Source organism: Citrus clementina, unplaced genomic scaffold (assembly GCF_000493195.1).
Source record: "Citrus clementina cultivar Clemenules unplaced genomic scaffold, Citrus_clementina_v1.0 scaffold_1, whole genome shotgun sequence".
In the NCBI taxonomy this organism is placed as follows: domain Eukaryota; kingdom Viridiplantae; phylum Streptophyta; class Magnoliopsida; order Sapindales; family Rutaceae; genus Citrus; species Citrus x clementina.
Genome location: NW_006263303.1, coordinates 14,937,260 through 14,954,808, shown reverse-complemented (window position 1 = coordinate 14,954,808; position 17,549 = coordinate 14,937,260). Strand labels below are relative to the sequence as shown.

General features: G+C 35.0%; 2 protein-coding genes across 2 annotated transcripts; one reads left to right on the top strand and one right to left on the bottom strand.

The window, feature by feature from the left end:
* Positions 1-1,112: 1,112 nt before the first annotated feature.
* LOC18053685 (DExH-box ATP-dependent RNA helicase DExH3) lies at positions 1,113-15,505 on the top strand. Its single transcript, XM_006451628.2, has 19 exons — positions 1,113-1,692; positions 3,847-4,001; positions 4,086-4,173; positions 4,412-4,639; positions 5,785-5,880; positions 6,588-6,776; positions 6,887-7,046; positions 7,121-7,251; positions 7,943-8,116; positions 8,228-8,500; positions 9,723-9,917; positions 11,108-11,311; positions 11,742-11,811; positions 11,903-12,051; positions 13,077-13,385; positions 13,652-13,711; positions 13,876-14,028; positions 14,160-14,270; positions 14,418-15,505. Exons 1-19 carry the CDS (start codon positions 1,318-1,320, stop codon positions 14,889-14,891), a joined length of 3,594 nt encoding a protein of 1,197 aa, XP_006451691.1. The 5' UTR covers positions 1,113-1,317; the 3' UTR covers positions 14,892-15,505.
* Positions 15,506-15,527: 22 nt separating this feature from the next.
* On the bottom strand, positions 15,528-17,062 carry LOC18053684 (protein O-linked-mannose beta-1,4-N-acetylglucosaminyltransferase 2). The gene is made up of 3 exons (XM_024177762.1): positions 17,026-17,062; positions 16,748-16,879; positions 15,528-16,672 (listed from the first exon to the last, which is right to left on the bottom strand). The coding sequence occupies exons 1-3, from the start codon at positions 17,060-17,062 to the stop codon at positions 15,531-15,533; spliced, it is 1,311 nt and encodes a 436-aa protein (XP_024033530.1). The 3' UTR covers positions 15,528-15,530.
* Between the last annotated feature and the right edge of the window lie 487 nt (positions 17,063-17,549).

The window sequence follows — 17,549 nt, the reverse complement described above, 5'->3', positions numbered from 1 at the left end:
GATTACATATACTTTTAATTGAGATATCTTACCGACCATTATCTTGTTGATGGCATAAAGTTAAGAAATTAACCCATTATTCATATATCTAATTATCACAAAATTGATCCGGTTTAATAAAACACGCTTGTAATAACTAAAAACTTTATATCTTCCATATATCTACATGTATTAATGGCTCATTTGTTTGAAATTGATTCAGTTGTTTGAACAACTTACTATGCTTTTCTCTGGTGTTTAAAAAAGATAGATAAGATTTTTTTTTAAATTCAATTCATAAATCAAAATAATAGAAAGAAATTAAGGGCCAGTTTGGTAATGCTGTAACTATTAAAATAATTGTTGTTACATGTGCTATAGAAATAATCAGATTAGCTAATAGTTGTGAAAAGAATCAGTTAAATGTTTCGTAAAATTTATTTTTAAAAAATGTTTTGAGTTTTAAAAGTAATTATACGTATTTGGTAAATCTTATTGTTAAACTATTGTAAGAATGTAAATGACTGAATTAGATATAGTGTTGAATAAATTTATTTACCATTTATAAACATGAATCAAAAATATTTTTTATTGTTTATATATGATAATTGATAATTAAAATAAATACTTTATATTAGTAATTTTATATTTTTATTTTGTTATCTCAATCTAATTGGTAATAATAATAGTCACTTTAAAGTTTAATGATCTTATTTCCCAATTAATAGAGATAATTTTGAATTTTTATAATATATATTTGGATATACATAGAATTATATTAAATATAAAATTGATTCTCAAGATTAGATTTTAAAAAACTTCTCCTTCCATGCTTTTCAAATTTTACTATATGATAGGATAATTTTGTTAAAAATAATTTCTTAAAAAATTTACTAAATACTAAAACTAACTTTTAACTTTTTAAAATCATTTTTCTCCTCACAAAAACAATAGCAAACGGGCACTAACACTGTTTGAAAAATATTGAAAGGGTCTAGATGCTCATTCTCCAAAATTATGAGGTCTTGTTGTCATTTGACCAAATTAAAGAGGGTTGTATTGTCAAATATTAAGGAATACAAAGTACTGTACACGTATATAAAAGTTAAAACTGGGGTTAATTATTTAGCCTTTGTAAGTGTTTCAACCAGCACCAGGCAACAGCTTCAGCTTCTCTCAGCGTCTGCAGGTGGTGTTGGGCTGTTGGCAAAAGCTTGGCCGCTAAAACCTCCCAAAACCCCTCTACCACTCAGACTCACTCCAATCACTCCAATTGCGTCAGCTTAACCCTCACTGACACAAAAAAACAAACACCTGGCATACAATATACAAAGCTCAATGCCCTTCTCGTTCATTTTCATTCGAAGTGGCACAACCATGACCATGGCTCTTAGACCTACTTCTCTTAACTTCTACAGGGCCCCCAAAGCTCTACTAAAACCCTCGCCATTATCGCTTCTCGTTGTTAAAAATCAAGCTGTAGCTTTTAGGTTGCTGCATCATTATCATTATCATTTGCCTTTTCACTTGAGTAGGCGAAGGCACGCGGTGGTCACGTGCTCGGGGGCTGTTACTAGGACTCGTCGGCTTGATTGGAAGGCCGTTTCGTACCCTCTTTTGGAGCAGCAGACGTCTAATTACGGCCGGTATGCTTACCAGGACGAGTCCAGCGATGACTCTGACCGTGAATTTGGGTCAACACAGCAGCAAATGGTTAGTTTTGATGGATACCCTTTTTGTTGAATTAGATTATTTCATTTGATATTTTGAGTTTGACATTGTTTCATTATTGATTTGAGGTGTTTTTATTACTTTTGGAACTGACAGTTGTGTTGTTTTAAGGTGACAAATAAAATGAACTGTAGAAACGTTAAATTTGCACGTGTTAATTTGTGAGAGCTCACTGAATTTTAGTGAAAGTTTTCATCTTTTCTGAGTTTTAAATTTTAATTCCTAAACAGCTCAAATTATTTCCCTGTTCCTCTTTTTGTTTTTCCTAGCTCTATTTGGCAGTTAAGCAGGTGATTTATTTCTTTATTTTTTGGCCTTAAAATTGATTCTGTACGATACAATGAACTTTTAGCGTCAACGTGACCACTCTCTTAGTTCATGCTTTGTTGCTTGTTGCTCAATAAAAAGAACCTTCGCAGAAAAATAATTTTTTTGGGATGGGCTACCCTTAGTAAACTGGGGTTTTAACAATGGAAACAAGAGCTTTAGAGAAAATTACGAATTATGATGAATAACAGCTCATGAGAGTAATTAGAAATTGTCATGAATAAATGTATTGGCTTCTAATGTCCATGCAATTGTGTTAAGGATCCCAAAAATATAGTTCGTCATGATTGAAGGAATGAAGTTTGGGTTGAGCTAAACTAGGAATATGGAACCAGGTTTAGCAATTCTTACAAGCAAGCTAGAATTTCCACCAGAGAGAGCAAGAAGAATTATTTTACAAAGAGATTGGTTATCTTGATTTTAGCTTTGAGCTGTTGAGGTGATAAACATATACTGGAAGCTAATAATTAACTCTAATAAATGCATAATATGGGAACATGATAACCTCATATTGCTTTTCTATAGTTTCTAATAAACGCTTTACAATCACTTCATATGAGAGATGATCATGATTGGGAGTTTTTTTTTTTTTAAAGATGATGCATGTCTTCTAAGTTACATGTAAAATCTTGGCATGTTCTCCACAATGTAAAAGCTTGATGTAGCGGAAGTTTAATGTTCTAATATTTTGCTGATTCTTGAGAATACTAAAATAAAGGAACAATCTAATTTCATGTCGCTTCGAAAGAATATCATGAACATAGAGGGTTAAGACTCGTTGATTCTGCAGAATATTGAAAATTAACTATATTCAAAAACACACGCAGAGCTTTGAAAACTAAAAATGTTGTTGAATTCAAATATGCCTTCAAAGGCTACAAGAGAGTGTTTTTTATACTATTAGTAATTATCCTAAACCATGAAGAAAAAGGAAAACAAACTCCTAAACTATTTAAGAAAAAGAAACATAAACTTTAGATAATAAAGGGACTAATTTAAATAGGATAAAGATTCTTAATTTGCATCAAAGCTCCTTCGAATCAGCTCATTTGGAAACTGAAAATGTCAGTGCAATGCTCTTGAGAATATTTGGAAGATTAAAGAACATGAGATAACATTTAAGTAGCAAGAGTAGATAGCTCACGCTAATGAACTCTATGTCTCGAGAGGTTTTGGAGCTTAGGATTTGTAGGCCAAGGATGGAAGTTGCTCTTGAAGTCCATGAGTGATTATTCATAACTTTCTTTTTGTAACTCACTTGTGTATCATCAACTGATTGATCTTTAACATCAATGACCTTTATACTTTTTCTTCCATGGACCATAGTTCAGTTGTAAATATATAACTTCAATCTTTATCAATTTAAACATCTGTACTACCCACTAGTTTCCAAGCAACAGTTATGATAATTGGTTAATAATAATTGCCAATGGTTCTGAAATATTCCCTCTCTTTGTCATGTTACATCTTCATGCCTTTCCCATCATGTGTGTTAATCTTATTTTCTGTATACTTCCTCAAAGACACGTCTTTCAGAATTATTTAAAATTGTCCAACAAATTTATCAGTCTCTAGTTTACTCTCAAAGTGTCTGATCTGATTTGCAGTTTGTCAGATTTAACTGCTTGAAGTCCTGATTTCCAGTTAGTCATTAGTCAGATCATTATCTGGGCTTTCAGTCTATTGCTTGGAGCATTGTTGGTTTGTTCTTTTGTAATTTCTGGAGGCATAAGTGCTGTTTTTTTATAAGAAAGATTTGATTCCGGCACATATAACTCTGTTGCATTCTTGTTGTTTGATGATTATCAGTGTGGTTCAACCCTTGATAATATTGATGAGTGGAGATGGAAGTTAACCATGCTGCTTCGCAACAAGGATGAGCAAGAAGTGGTGTCAAGGGCGAAAAAGGACCGACGTGACTTCGAACAACTTTCAGCATTGGCAACCAGAATGGGTTTACATAGGTATGCGAAGTGCATAAAGTCATTTTTTTCCCTTATTTGTTATATCTTTTGAATGTTTTCTAATATCTGAGAATTTGTTTGCAGTCGTCAATATGCAAAAGTAGTCGTTTTTAGTAAAGCCCCTCTACCGAATTACAGATCTGATCTAGACGAAAAGCGTCCGCAAAGAGAGGTTTATTCTGCCTTCTTCACTCTGTATGTCCTTTTATATGGTGTAGTTAGTTTATTTATGAAAAATTGAATGCCTGAATGATAAGTAAGAAAAATACACATCCCCTGCTACTTTGTGCAAGGTTTTCAGTTACTTTTCAATACAAAATTAAAAATTGTGGACAATCCTCAAGGGCATAAAATTGTTATGTTTCTTTGTGCGTCCGACATAATTTGCTGAGGTGCTTGAACTTTTGTAGGTGATCTTACCATTTGGATTATTAAGAGAAGTAGATGCTCATCTCAAAGCTTATCTTTCGCAAAAGTATATCAATGCCTCCATGTCGAGTTTAAGCAATGTTGGCAGTACTACTAATGATGAAGGACTCTATGAGCAGCAGGAACAGCTGGTGCAGAATAGTGTTGTGAGGGAAAGAATTCTCCGGCAGAGAAGTTTGCAGATGCATGAAAAGCAGCAAGCTTGGCAGGTTCATGTCTCCCTGATAAGATTTATGAAGTAATTTGATTTTGTTGTAGTTCACACTGCTGGCAGTTCGGTCTTTCGTTCTTTATTTTGATTTCGCTCTCTATTAGCATGATTTTGGTCATTTTATTATTTTGGCGAAGAAGAATAAATATGCTAGCAACCAAGAAACGGAACAAATGAGGAAAACTGCAAGTATACTTCAAGATCACGTTCTAAAATTTAGATTCAATAAATTCCTAAAATGTTTTATTTAAAAGAAAAATGATTTGACCCAGTGCCTGTGAGTAAAATATCACTTGAAGTTCCATCTCTTACCCAGTGAATGCCTTATCACTAAGCTGTGACCTAAGTATTCGGCATCAAACGAGATGGATCCGTATCCCAGCAATTTTGGTGCTTCTTCTGACACTAGATCTCCCTCTCTTTTCCCCCCTTTCCCAACAATCATGTTGAAGAAAAAAAGCTTTTATTTCTTACTTATATTTTTTACACTGTTTATATGTATATGTATAGAGATCATTCTAACTACTAACAGTGAACTATTAATTACCAAATGTTAATTACTCTAGCCATTATCTACTAATACTCAACTACTAACAGTGTAAAATATTACTCTAACGATTATCTAAACATTTCTTACTTATTATCTTTACACTGTTTATATGTGCATGTGTATATATATAGATCAATCTAACTACTAACAGCCAACTGTTAATTACCAACTATTAATTACTCTAAATGTTATCTACTAATACTTTACTACTAGTTACATCTAATTAACAGCTGATCTTCTACAATTTCCATCACGTGGTTGCAGAGTTGAGCAAGATATGATCCAATCCATCCCAGAAACAAATGGAAATAATGATAAAAATCTTTTTAGCCGCTAAATCTTTCATATAAAATACCTACTAATATTTTTCTTTTTATGTATATTGTTATTTGTAGTCAACTGTTACTCTTGCTGTCGTATATTTGATAGTAAAACAACAAATAATGGGGGCAATGACTCTCTGATTTCTACAATATAATTGGTGCCTTTTCATTCAAGTTTTCCCATTTTTAATCTTATGGTTGCTATGACTGATTCCCTTTTCCCTTATTATGAATGTCTGAAAATGTATTGAAAAACCTGGACTTTTGTAGGAATCTCCTGAAGGGCAGAAGATGCTTGAATTTCGAAGAAGTCTACCTTCATACAAAGAGAGGGATGCATTATTAAAAGCCATTTCAGAGAATCAGGTTAATTATATTTGTTAGTTATTATGATTGTTTGTCATGGCTTAATTCCTAGTTCGCATCTCTCTATATACCATGTCGATTTGATGTCTAGTAAGAAAAACTTTGTGGCTGAGCCTCATTGGGGATTTTGAGTTAATGTCTGCTGCCATCCATGTAATTTTGAATTATTATTATCTTTCTTCTGCAGAGTGAGTTGTTACCTTAAACAATTAGGCATTTCTTTATTTGTTTAGAACAGAGGGCTGTTACCCATTTTTGGTCTTGGCACAGTAGGGTACTTGAAGTGGTTTTTATCCTAATGCTGTATTTATTTTTCATGAGGTTTAATTTGTGCACTTTTTTTTTTTTTTTGAGAATTTAATTTGTGCACTTGAAGTTGAAAAAGTGAGACTTTGACCCAATCAGGTGATACCGGCCTTTCTTTTATGTTACTTTAATAGGGAAAATCCCTCCTTTATTCTTGGGGTGGGAGAGCAATACTGTGAGAGTTAAAGTGTTCACGTCTAAATGGCATAATGCATTAGCTGATTCTGTCTGGTGCTGTTCTATGCAAGAATCTAGTACTGCTCTGTAACAAGACTGAGTGGCTTGTTCTGTCTTAATGATGTATCATAGGCTTTGTGTCAACCATTTATGTGATTGATGTATGATTTCTACTTTGTTAGTGATGACTAAAAGGGGCATTCTAACTGTATTGATTTTTGTAGGTGGTGGTTGTCTCGGGTGAAACTGGTTGCGGTAAAACCACACAGCTTCCACAGTATATATTAGAATCGGAGACTGAAGCTGCTCGTGGAGCAGCTTGCAGTATCATATGTACACAGCCTAGAAGAATTTCTGCTATGGCTGTTTCTGAAAGAGTTGCTGCAGAACGAGGGGAGAAACTGGGAGAATCTGTTAGTTTCTGTTTTTTATTTCTTTGTCTCTGCTCAATCATTTAGATTATTGTCATCATGCAGATTAAGATTTTGTCCTCTTTATTTAGTCGTTTTTCCTGCTCTTAAAGGTTGGTTATAAAGTTCGGCTAGAGGGAATGAAAGGAAGGGACACACGTCTTATGTTTTGCACCACTGGCATATTATTGAGGAGATTACTTGTTGACAGAAGTTTGAGAGGTGTAACTCATGTTATTGTTGATGAGATTCATGAACGTGGGATGAATGAAGGTAACTTTGCAATCCATTAAGGTCTATGTTGATGTTTCAGATGTGATTTTAACCGTAGTTTGTCTATATTTCAGATTTTCTTCTTATTGTCCTGAAAGAGCTCCTTCCACGCCGACCGGAATTGAGGTTGATTCTCATGAGTGCAACCTTAAATGCAGAACTATTCTCTTCATATTTTGGTGGTGCTCCGATGCTCCATATTCCGGTAATTTAATGGATGCAAAGTACTATAGTGTACCTAGTTATAGGAATCAATCCCACATTCTTCTCGATATATATGTATCCTCTTGTTATTATTTCATATGGATTTCTCTTGTTTTCTGGATGTAGTTTTCATGATCTTACTATATCATTAACTCTTTATGTGATATTGCTAGTGACTGATATCATAACTCTTATCCCAGTTCAAAAATTTCTCTAAACATTGGGAAACTGTTGGTAACATCATTCATTAGTTGCCTATGATAATTTCTATAATTGGCAGTTGAACTCAGGACCTTTTTTGTACTTCAAAATTTCTATGAATCAGTTTTGGAAAATGAAATGAAGAGTTATCATGGAAAAGATATTGCATGAAAGAATTGCCCATGTGCCTGTGTTTTATGATCAATCACCTCATTCTGAATTTTTAGTTATATTGCAACTTTTTTCTTCTTAATCTTTTTAAATTGACAATAATAGTCTACTTGTCTGTATCATTTTTGTTCCTTCTCGCTGACAAACTTTAAGAGTTAACATGATGTGATCTCTAACAAATTTTGATATTAAAAAGGGCTTTGTTTGACTGCTTGGTGCCGTGGACTCACCTGCCATTTACTTCGTTTTTAGTCTTTTCTATCTTTTTCTTTTTCCTGCCTGGGAGGTTGGCACAATCATTGTTGTACATCTTATTTCAGGGTTTTACATACCCTGTTCGAGCATATTTTCTGGAAAATATTCTGGAGATGACTAGATATCGTTTGAACACATATAATCAAATTGATGATTATGGTCAAGAGAAGTCATGGAAAATGCAAAAACAAGCTCTGGCTCTGAGAAAGAGAAAGAGCTCCATTGCTTCTGCTGTTGAGGTATGTGAATCTTGGGAAGCTAGATAAGTAGATGTGCAGGGAGTCGGATTAGCATCCTTTGTTGCTTTTGTATATCTATTAATACGTTTTCCCCCTGAAACTTTTGATCAGGATGCACTTGAAGCTGCTGATTTTAGGGAATATAGTGTACAGACTCAGCAGTCTTTATCCTGTTGGAATCCGGACTCAATTGGATTTAACCTCATTGAGCACGTGCTTTGCCACATAGTGAAGAAAGAGCGACCTGGTGCTGTTTTGGTTTTTATGACCGGTTGGGATGACATAAACTCTTTGAAAGATCAGCTCCAAGCTCATCCTCTCTTGGGTGATCCAAGCAGAGTGTTGTTACTTGCATGCCATGGTTCTATGGCAAGCTCCGAACAGGTGCATTCATCATTCACTCTTGTGACCCATTCTCTCTGCAAGTAGTATTACTGTGGCATGTTCTTGTAAACGGGAAAGAACTCCTTTACAATATTTTGTTTTAATCTGATGAGTAATTTCATGCAAATACATGTGCTAACCAGGATTTGGAAGGTTGTTGAGGTTCATAAGGCATGGCTGATGCTTGAGACTTTAAATCTTGAGACTTTACCTGCATAGAACCAAATTTTAAAGCTCTCCTGAAAGGCTAATGTGGCATACATTTCTATATTTTCTCATAGAGTTTTTATTACAGCATGGGAAGTCCAAAAGTATCATTTTTTTTTTTTAAGAGTTTTCTTCTCTGATGATATGTATAATAGGCATATACGTATACATATATGGGGAGTTTCTTCATCTCCTATTATATAAAATGTTCTGCAACATATGACGGCATGGGGTGGCTGGGGTGGATCACTGTTCCGAGTCGGTGTGGGAGTCTGGGTTAATTCCCCCCACACCCTCACCCCAAAAAAACAAAAATATATTGAGGAATTTATGCTACTGCTAGATGAATTAGGCTAATTTCAAGTTAATTTGATTCCATTTTTTGACTTCTATGTTCTGTTACCTGATTTTGCTCATCATTTAAAGAAATTCAATACCTCGTAATGCAAATGCTTTAAATTGGACCTTACTTCTGGGCGCAAGGTGTTTGAAAATCATTTTAAGCTGTAAAGTCCCCTTGTTTTCCTGACTTTTTCAGTGGGGACTCTGACATTATTTTCTACTGTAATGGACAGAAATCCTGCACTTTTCTTTTGTCCATCTTGCCCCCACATTCTTTCTTGTGATTCATTATGTAATTCCTTTTGGGATGCACTAGTTTCTCGAGCCAGAAGTAAAGTTTTTGAGAACTGAGCAGAAAATGATTCAGATAGCTTTAGAGATTGACCGGAAACCATTTGTTGTCTCTGTAATATTTGTGCCAAACTAAACATTCTACCTTAGCGAACCATGAGCAATGTTTTGATGTTTTTTTGTAAATTTTTCCCACATTTTTGCCAGGAAACTTCAATTCTGGTTTTCATTTTTTTTTTTAATTAGCCATGTTTTACATTCACCTTAGCTCTCTTACCCAGTTGTAGATTTAAAGTGATACTATTTTATCTATTGCTTGTTAACTTTACAGTTTATGTTGTCATTTCTTGATTTGCTCCGTTTTTTATTATTTTGGATGCAGAGGTTGATATTTGATAAGCCAGAAGATGGAGTGAGGAAAATTGTTCTAGCTACTAACATGGCTGAGACTAGTATAACCATCAATGATGTGGTTTTTGTTATTGATTGTGGGAAGGCAAAAGAGACATCTTATGATGCTCTAAATAACACTCCTTGTTTGCTTCCTTCCTGGATCTCAAAGGCCGCCGCCCGACAAGTAAGAATATGATCAACATACGAACATTCTACCTCATTTACTGAATCATGGCTGATGTAGACTCACTATTTAATTACTTTTGAGTTCATATTTTCTCCGAAGTGAAATGATATCTGATTGCAGATTTTGTGGGTAATTGTGAATTGTATGGCTATCAACTGGCACTTTGCTCAACTAAGCCTAAATCTGAAACTAGTTGATATCAACTTCTTAAAATCCTTTTGCTCCATAGTTCTGGTCCAGGTTCATATGAGGAAATTTATAATGCACCTTTTACCCTTATCAGATCTGCTATTACTATCAACACTAGTTCTCAACTCAATGGGTCCCAAACGTGTTAAAGGTCTCACTCTTTAAATTAAACACTAGGACAAGGGGTTCTATTTATTTGAACTTTCTCCATTGATCCTGGGAATTAATTGAAGGAGAGAGTCAAGACTTGACTTTCCCGACATTGCAAATTCGCAAGTGGAATAGGTGGCTAGTGGCTGTATGTTTTTGCTGCAAAAAAATGTTACTGCATTGGAATATTAGCAAATTGCCAAAAGAAGCTTCTTTGCTACAACTTACAAGCACCTAACTTATTTTAGGAAAGAATAAAAGCAAAATATTATGTTTGAGTTTGGTTGGTATTTTCCAGTTTCCAGTACTAGGGTTTATCAAGTCTAGAACGACAGTTCTTTTGAAGTTATATTGTAACTCTGTAGTTGTGACATGGTAATCATGTAATTGAAATCTTCACTTCAATCTCTCTTAAACTTGCGCTGAACAAATGTCAAATAACATTACATGGCTAGAAATTTTATTGCATTATCAGACTGAATCCTATCCACCTTCTGACTAATTTAGCGTTGGTGAAAACAGTTTTTATTTTTTAAATCATGTATCACTTCAATGTAATCTTTAATTCTTCCTTTGCTTTATCATAGTTTCGCTGAAATTTTCATGCCCTTGGATTTATTTCAAATAATTTATTTGTAGAGTATTAGATTTTGACATATCTTGTGACATAATGATTAGCTCAAATTTATGTTTGATTATCTGCTGCTTGAATGAATTTCGTGTAATTTAATGTAGTACCCATTCATTATGCAAAACTTTGTTGTTGCAGATCTTTAGTGATAACCTTATTCGAAATCAAGGTTCTTAACATGAATTGGTTTCACTAGTTTTCGATTTGTGTCCTGTAGAGAAGAGGAAGAGCTGGCCGTGTACAGCCTGGCGAGTGTTACCATCTCTATCCCAGATATGTCTATGATGCTTTTGCTGATTATCAGTTGCCAGAACTTTTAAGGACTCCACTGCAGTCTCTATGTTTGCAAATCAAAAGTTTACAACTTGGAAGTATCTCCGAATTCCTATCTAGAGCCCTGCAACCACCTGAGCCATTATCGGTAATTTTCCAACTGAATTATTCCTGGGGCCTACATTGCTGTAAAAGTTGCAGTGATAGGAAATGATAATAATAATAATAAGATTGCATTGGTTTTCTTGCTTACTTGAACTTTCAATTCTTTCAATTATTAATATCTTCATCAGTGGAACTAGGATTTTGGTTCAATGCAGGCCATAATGAAACAACAGCATACTCGAGGAGGCCATAAAATACAAATGTAAACTGAGGGAGCCAAAACGTAAAATTTACATTGAAATACGTTAAACTTCACTTAAGAACCTTAGCTTTCCTGGAAATTTTTGGTGTTTCCAAGCCTCGACATAGTTCCGCCCCTGAATGTCTTCGTTTTAGGAATCTAAATTCTTCAATCCGTATTATCGTTTTGCAATTTTACATCTCAGTTTCTTTTATTCATATTTGTTTTGTAGGTCAAAAATGCTATTGAATATCTGCAGATCATTGGGGCTTTAGATGAGAATGAGAATCTGACAGTGCTAGGTGCAGATTTTTTATTTTTTATTTCATTTATTTTTTTATTTGGTCATATTGAAATATTCTAAAATAAAGAAAATTTACTTGTATTTTGCAGGACGCAATTTGTCAATGCTTCCAGTTGAGCCTAAACTTGGAAAAATGCTCATATTAGGGGCTATTTTCAACTGTCTAGATCCAGTAATGACCGTTGTTGCTGGTCTTAGTGTCAGAGACCCATTCTTGATGCCATTTGACAAGAAGGACGTAAGTTTGTTAACGGTTTCCACCAGCGATAAGTGTTTCACTTCTCTTAGTAGTATCTTCTTTTCCAGCATTCTGCTTCTAGTGAAGAGTAAATTATTTTATTTGTTCTTTCTTTTGACCCATTGTTAGATATTATTCACTAGCTCTTTTGTTTTGAAGTATCAGGAATTTGGATCCATGGTTAAATCATAGAGATAGAGGAGATTTTGCACTTTAATGCTCTATTATTTGCTCTTTGTAGTAGCTTGAACCATCCTAGCTAACTTTTTCCAGTTATGGACCCTGTTGGCATTGGAAATTGTAGAAAATAGTACTGTGGCACTTCAATGCTAACTTATTCTATTCCTGCACACTGTTGACTTTGAAAATCTTAGAAAATTGTACTATATGGCAGTTATCTTTGCCATGTTCTGCTGCTTGAAAAAGGTGTGCAAAAATTCTCATAATCTTTTTTCGTGAACGAAAATGTGATTCTACATGAAATTATTATTTTGTTATATTCAATGGCACCTTTACTAAAAAAAATGGGCTCACAAATTGGAATTAGATAAATGTCTGGTGATTGTTCCTTCATTGCAGCTTCCTAGAATAAATATTAACCATAGAACAGAAATCTACAATTTATATTATCTGCCACTCATTTCAAGAAAAAAATGCAGCGCCACCACAGTAGTGTCAATTTATTAACCAAGAAAACACTATATATATACGTATAGTTTTGTTGTCAATGTTTTAGGATTTGTAAGTTTTCAAGCATGTGTTTTGCTTTACACATAAATGAATTACTCGTCATGTTTCGGAATGTCTCATGGTGTATGTTGTTCGTTAAAGATTATTCTAGAATTGACTTTTTCTTTTCAAAAACAATTATTCTTACTTGTCACTTCTTTAGTGCCCGTACCCGTGACAACTTCTGTTGCAATTACCAAACTTCCAGTCTGCGCATTCTGAGAGATAATTCTTGGTTGTGGTGGTCGAGACTCTTATATACAATGTTGTGACGAATTACCCCTTGCTTTTTGTAGCTTGCAGAGTCAGCGAAAGCTCAATTCTCTGCCCGTGACTACAGCGACCATCTTGCACTTGTACGTGCTTATGATGGTTGGAAAGATGCTGAAAGACATCAATCTGGTTATGAGTATTGTTGGAAAAATTTTCTTTCTGCACAAACTCTGAAAGCCATTGATTCTTTACGAAAACAGTTCCTTTTTTTGCTCAAGGATGCTGGTCTGGTTGATCGCAATACAGAAAACTGCAATAAATGGAGCCATGATGAGCATCTTATCCGAGCAGTCATCTGTGCCGGCTTGTTTCCTGGACTATGCTCTGTTGTGGTGAGTAATGCTGCATTTGTCTTTGGAGGTTTAAGAAAATGCTTTCTTCTTCTGTAGTTTTATTCTTCATGTAACTTGAAATTCTGCCCAGTAGAAATTGCATTTAAAGGAATCTTTGTGAATTTTAATTTACTCGTTTGGAGTAGTTTCCGAGTAGATTTGGTTGGCCAATTTCTTTTCTAAAGTTTAACCATATGCTAGGGAGATGAGTTGCATTTTCTTGGAACATGGTAGATAATTTTTACTGATACAATTGTACTTCGCAGAATAAAGAAAAGTCCATAGCATTGAAAACAATGGAGGATGGTCAGGTGCTTCTATACTCAGTAAGTTTCTCGTCTTCGTGCCATTTCATTGTCCCCTTAGGAAATTGATTTTCTTCACCTTCTCATTTACTATAAAGAACTCAGATGTATCTGAATAGTAATTTTCCACTATCTATGATAGTTATTTACTTATTTTATGTTGGGTTATGGACTGTCTTCAACAGAATTCTGTGAATGCTGGAGTACCTAAAATTCCATACCCATGGCTAGTTTTCAATGAAAAGATCAAAGTGAATTCAGTTTTTCTCCGGGATTCAACTGGTGTATCTGATTCTGTGCTTCTCTTGTTTGGAGGTAACATTTCTAGAGGTGGACTGGTAAGTTGTTTAATTCCTTAGCTGTCTTTTTCATTAGAACTATTTTTGTCTTGATGGAAGACATGGATAATCATCCTTTTTTGTCCCCTACTACGGCATGATTTGTGCTTAAATTTACTGGGTTTTGATAGGATGGACACCTCAAAATGTTGGGAGGATACTTGGAATTTTTCATGAAACCCGAATTAGCTGATACCTATTTAAGCTTAAAGAGAGAGATTGAGGAACTTACTCAGCAAAAAGTAAGTACTAATTGAAATTCCTGAGCTAGTATTTCTCTGTTCTAATTATGATGTTATTTTTTCTTTTTCCTTTTTTTAAATTTAAAAACCTCTCTTATTCAAACCATTGCTGGACCCGGAGTGTAATCTTGTATTCTCTGTGCACAGCTTCTTAATCCTGAGTTGGGTATTGAAGTCCAGAATGAACTCCTACTAGCGGTCAGATTATTGGTGTCAGAGGATCGATGTGAGGGCAGATTTGTCTTTGGCCGCCAGATACCAGCACCCTCAAAGAAGTCGGCAAAAGTGGCACTCCCAGAAATGGTCTCAAAAGGTGGAATGGTCTCAAAAGGTGGGGGTGATAATCCAAAAACTGATCTGCAAACAGTGCTTGCCAGAGCAGGACATGGTGCTCCTGCCTACAAGACAAAGCAACTAAAAAACAACCAGTTTCGTTCCACTGTGATCTTTAATGGATTGAACTTTGTGGGGCAGCCTTGTGGCAATAAAAAACTTGCTGAAAAAGATGCAGCTGCAGAGGCATTGCTGTGGTTGAGGGGCGATCGCCATTCATCTGCCAGAGATCTTGACCATGTATCAATGCTCTTAAAGAGGAAAAATAGAAGTAAGAAAAGAACTTGAATTCTCTGGTGCAAAGAGGAGTTACAATAACAACAAACACTGTGATACTATTTCATTTAACTATAAGGAAGAACGGTGCTCCTGGTTAAAGTTGGAACTTTTGATGGAGTTGTGGGGTATCATTTTTCCTGCTATGGAATTACAGCTGAGAGAGGAGCTGCAGTTGCTGACCCTTCTGAACCCTGTTTTATGAAAAGGGTTAAGAATAACAATCCTTGTTTGTAAAATTTAAAGAGACAGTAAGGATTGAGTGCTCCCTGACTGGCTTCTGAAGTCTTCTTGACCTAAGTTCGGTGCAGCATCTGGTGGCCACTCTCACATTTGCATCTTATTGTTACCAAGAGACTAGAAAATCACCTTTATAATTCTTTGAAGAGGATGAAGTTGGCATGATAGCAAAAGAAAATTTTGTATCTTTAAATTGAAAAGCATATATTATTAGGCCATTCAAGTGTACTAGCTTATGTTGTCATGGAATAGTAGTAAGATAGATTTATCATCAGTTCGATGCTTGTATATATAATAAAATTCTGGCATTCCTTGTGTGAACTTCGATTTCATTATTGAAATCTTTATCAAGACTGAGTATGTAACCATTCATTACTTGTCTATTTTGTTTTGCCACGTACAGTGTACTGTCTATTGATGCAAAAGCTCAAGTGCTTTTAACAATGTACTTCGAAACCTATTCAAATCAACTTTTACATTTTGTTGGACCATGTAAACAGACCTAAATGCATTCCATCCCTGTTTTCCAATTGAGGAAGGATCCCTTATAACTTGATGGTCAAGAGGGTATTGTTGTATCAAAGTGCTTTCATCAAGTTTTATCTTATACTCCAAATACCTCAACTTCATAGCTTTTGCAGGCTCTTCATAATCCGTTCTCGCCAACCATGCAAATCCTCCAAATGGAACAACTTGGATAAAAACTGCATTTTCCGGAAGGAAAATCATGTTCGTCATTGCAGTTCCATGAACTGCCAGAAACACATCGCAAGAATTCACTGTTTCCGCGAATCTGGACAAATTCCCATTTGCCTCGGCAACAACGACGTTGAATCCTAACCTTCTACCCATTTGAGCTATTTCCTCTGCATTGGTGAAAGCTCGTGTTCGCTTCCTTGATACGATCAGAAGTCGAGGCTTTTTCTTTTCACCGTCCCTCAATCTGATCGCGGCAGGTTTCTGCAAAGAGTATGAACTTCTTATGAACTGTCTGAAGTCTTTTATAGAATACGGAGACTCTGAAGAATTGATATTGAGCTCTCTGTCATGACGTTTGAGGCCAATTATCCCTCTTGGGAAGCAGTGAATATCATCTTGATTATCGATGTCAATAATATCATATCTCGACAACTTTTTCAATATATTTTGGTACTTGTTGATCCACCAAGACTGCTTATTGGTGATAACAAACTGTACTTGACCATTGAACTGCCTAGAATTAATGTAAAGCGGAATAATTATATCGCTGAAATCATGAAAAATGTTTCCCGCATACCCTCCATTGGAGAAAAGAATTGCTGGAACGCTGTGATTTTGATTGCATTGCAGGAGGCTTGCCGCTGACTTTACAGACCATTCATTAACGCGTTTCATAGCAACATGGTCATATTTTCGAGCATAAGGTCTGATAATCCATTCTGTTTGATCAGCTAACGATGAAGCAATGAAAACAGTGGCACTACTTCCATCAATCCTTATATCATTGTTGATTTCGCAGAAATCTGATCCCTTTGTTACACTGCATACTGCAGCTGGCTCTATTTTCTTGGTTACTGAAGTATCGCAATTTCAATAAAAATTTATATGAGTACTTAATAATTTCATATTTGAAGATGATCAAGACTTACCCTTCACTGACTGAGACTCTAATAGCGGAGAGCTAATTGTATTGTTAGCAACATGTTGGGGCCTGGAGTTGCTAATTATATGCTCAAATATATGTTGCTGGGCGCCAACATCCACTGACAGATGCAAATTTACTGCAAATAACATATAAAGGGTAACTGACTTATAGGAGAAGTTTTTCAAATTCTTGCTAATTTTGCAAGCAATAGAATTACATTTCAAGATTCAAATTAATGAATAGATGTTCATTAATTAAGCACAATTTGTAAAGCAAACTTACATGCCGCCGGTAGAGGACCCAAATAAGGCTTAAACATAGCGCATAAGCTCAATGCAATTAGAGAGAAACAAAGTAATGCCATCCATTTGAATTTAAGCTGCTTTTGCTCTCTCTTTTTAAAACTTCTAGCAAATATATAATTGTACATCTCTTTTATTTCTCGGCTAATTTATTATTCTTTGGATGCAGATTAAAACCTCTATATCTCTTCAAATAACAGTATATATAGAAACAAAGGCTCTAATCTTCAGAAACTAGATATATAGAGAGTAAGATTGAATTAAGTTTCAATATTGGAGGCAGCTATATTTTTTGTGACAATTTGAGGGTGCAATATCAAACATTTTTGCGCTAGTCTTTGCTAGGCTCCCTTGTATTAAAAAAAAAAAATGAACATTTTTGCATGTCAAGTGACATTGCTCCCACGTATTGAAAGGGACTTTTTAGTTGACTGCCGTGGATTGGGAATTCGTTAATTAATTAGTAAAGCATCTCTCTCTTTCAATGATTACATTTGGTGATTT

Bases quoted from the DNA above. Each gene is read 5' to 3' on its own strand.
- LOC18053685 (XM_006451628.2), top strand. From the start codon at position 1,318: ATGCCCTTCTCGTTCATTTTCATTCGAAGTGGCACAACCATGACCATG. The intron at 7,047-7,120 runs GTAACTTTGCAA...TCTATATTTCAG, and splicing joins TGAACGTGGGATGAATGAAG to ATTTTCTTCTTATTGTCCTG. The intron at 11,312-11,741 runs GTAATTTTCCAA...TTTGTTTTGTAG, and splicing joins AACCACCTGAGCCATTATCG to GTCAAAAATGCTATTGAATA.
- LOC18053684 (XM_024177762.1), bottom strand. From the start codon at position 17,062: ATGTTTAAGCCTTATTTGGGTCCTCTACCGGCGGCAT. The intron at 16,880-17,025 runs GTAAGTTTGCTT...TGTTATTTGCAG, and splicing joins GGGTCCTCTACCGGCGGCAT to TAAATTTGCATCTGTCAGTG. The intron at 16,673-16,747 runs GTAAGTCTTGAT...GCGATACTTCAG, and splicing joins AGAGTCTCAGTCAGTGAAGG to TAACCAAGAAAATAGAGCCA.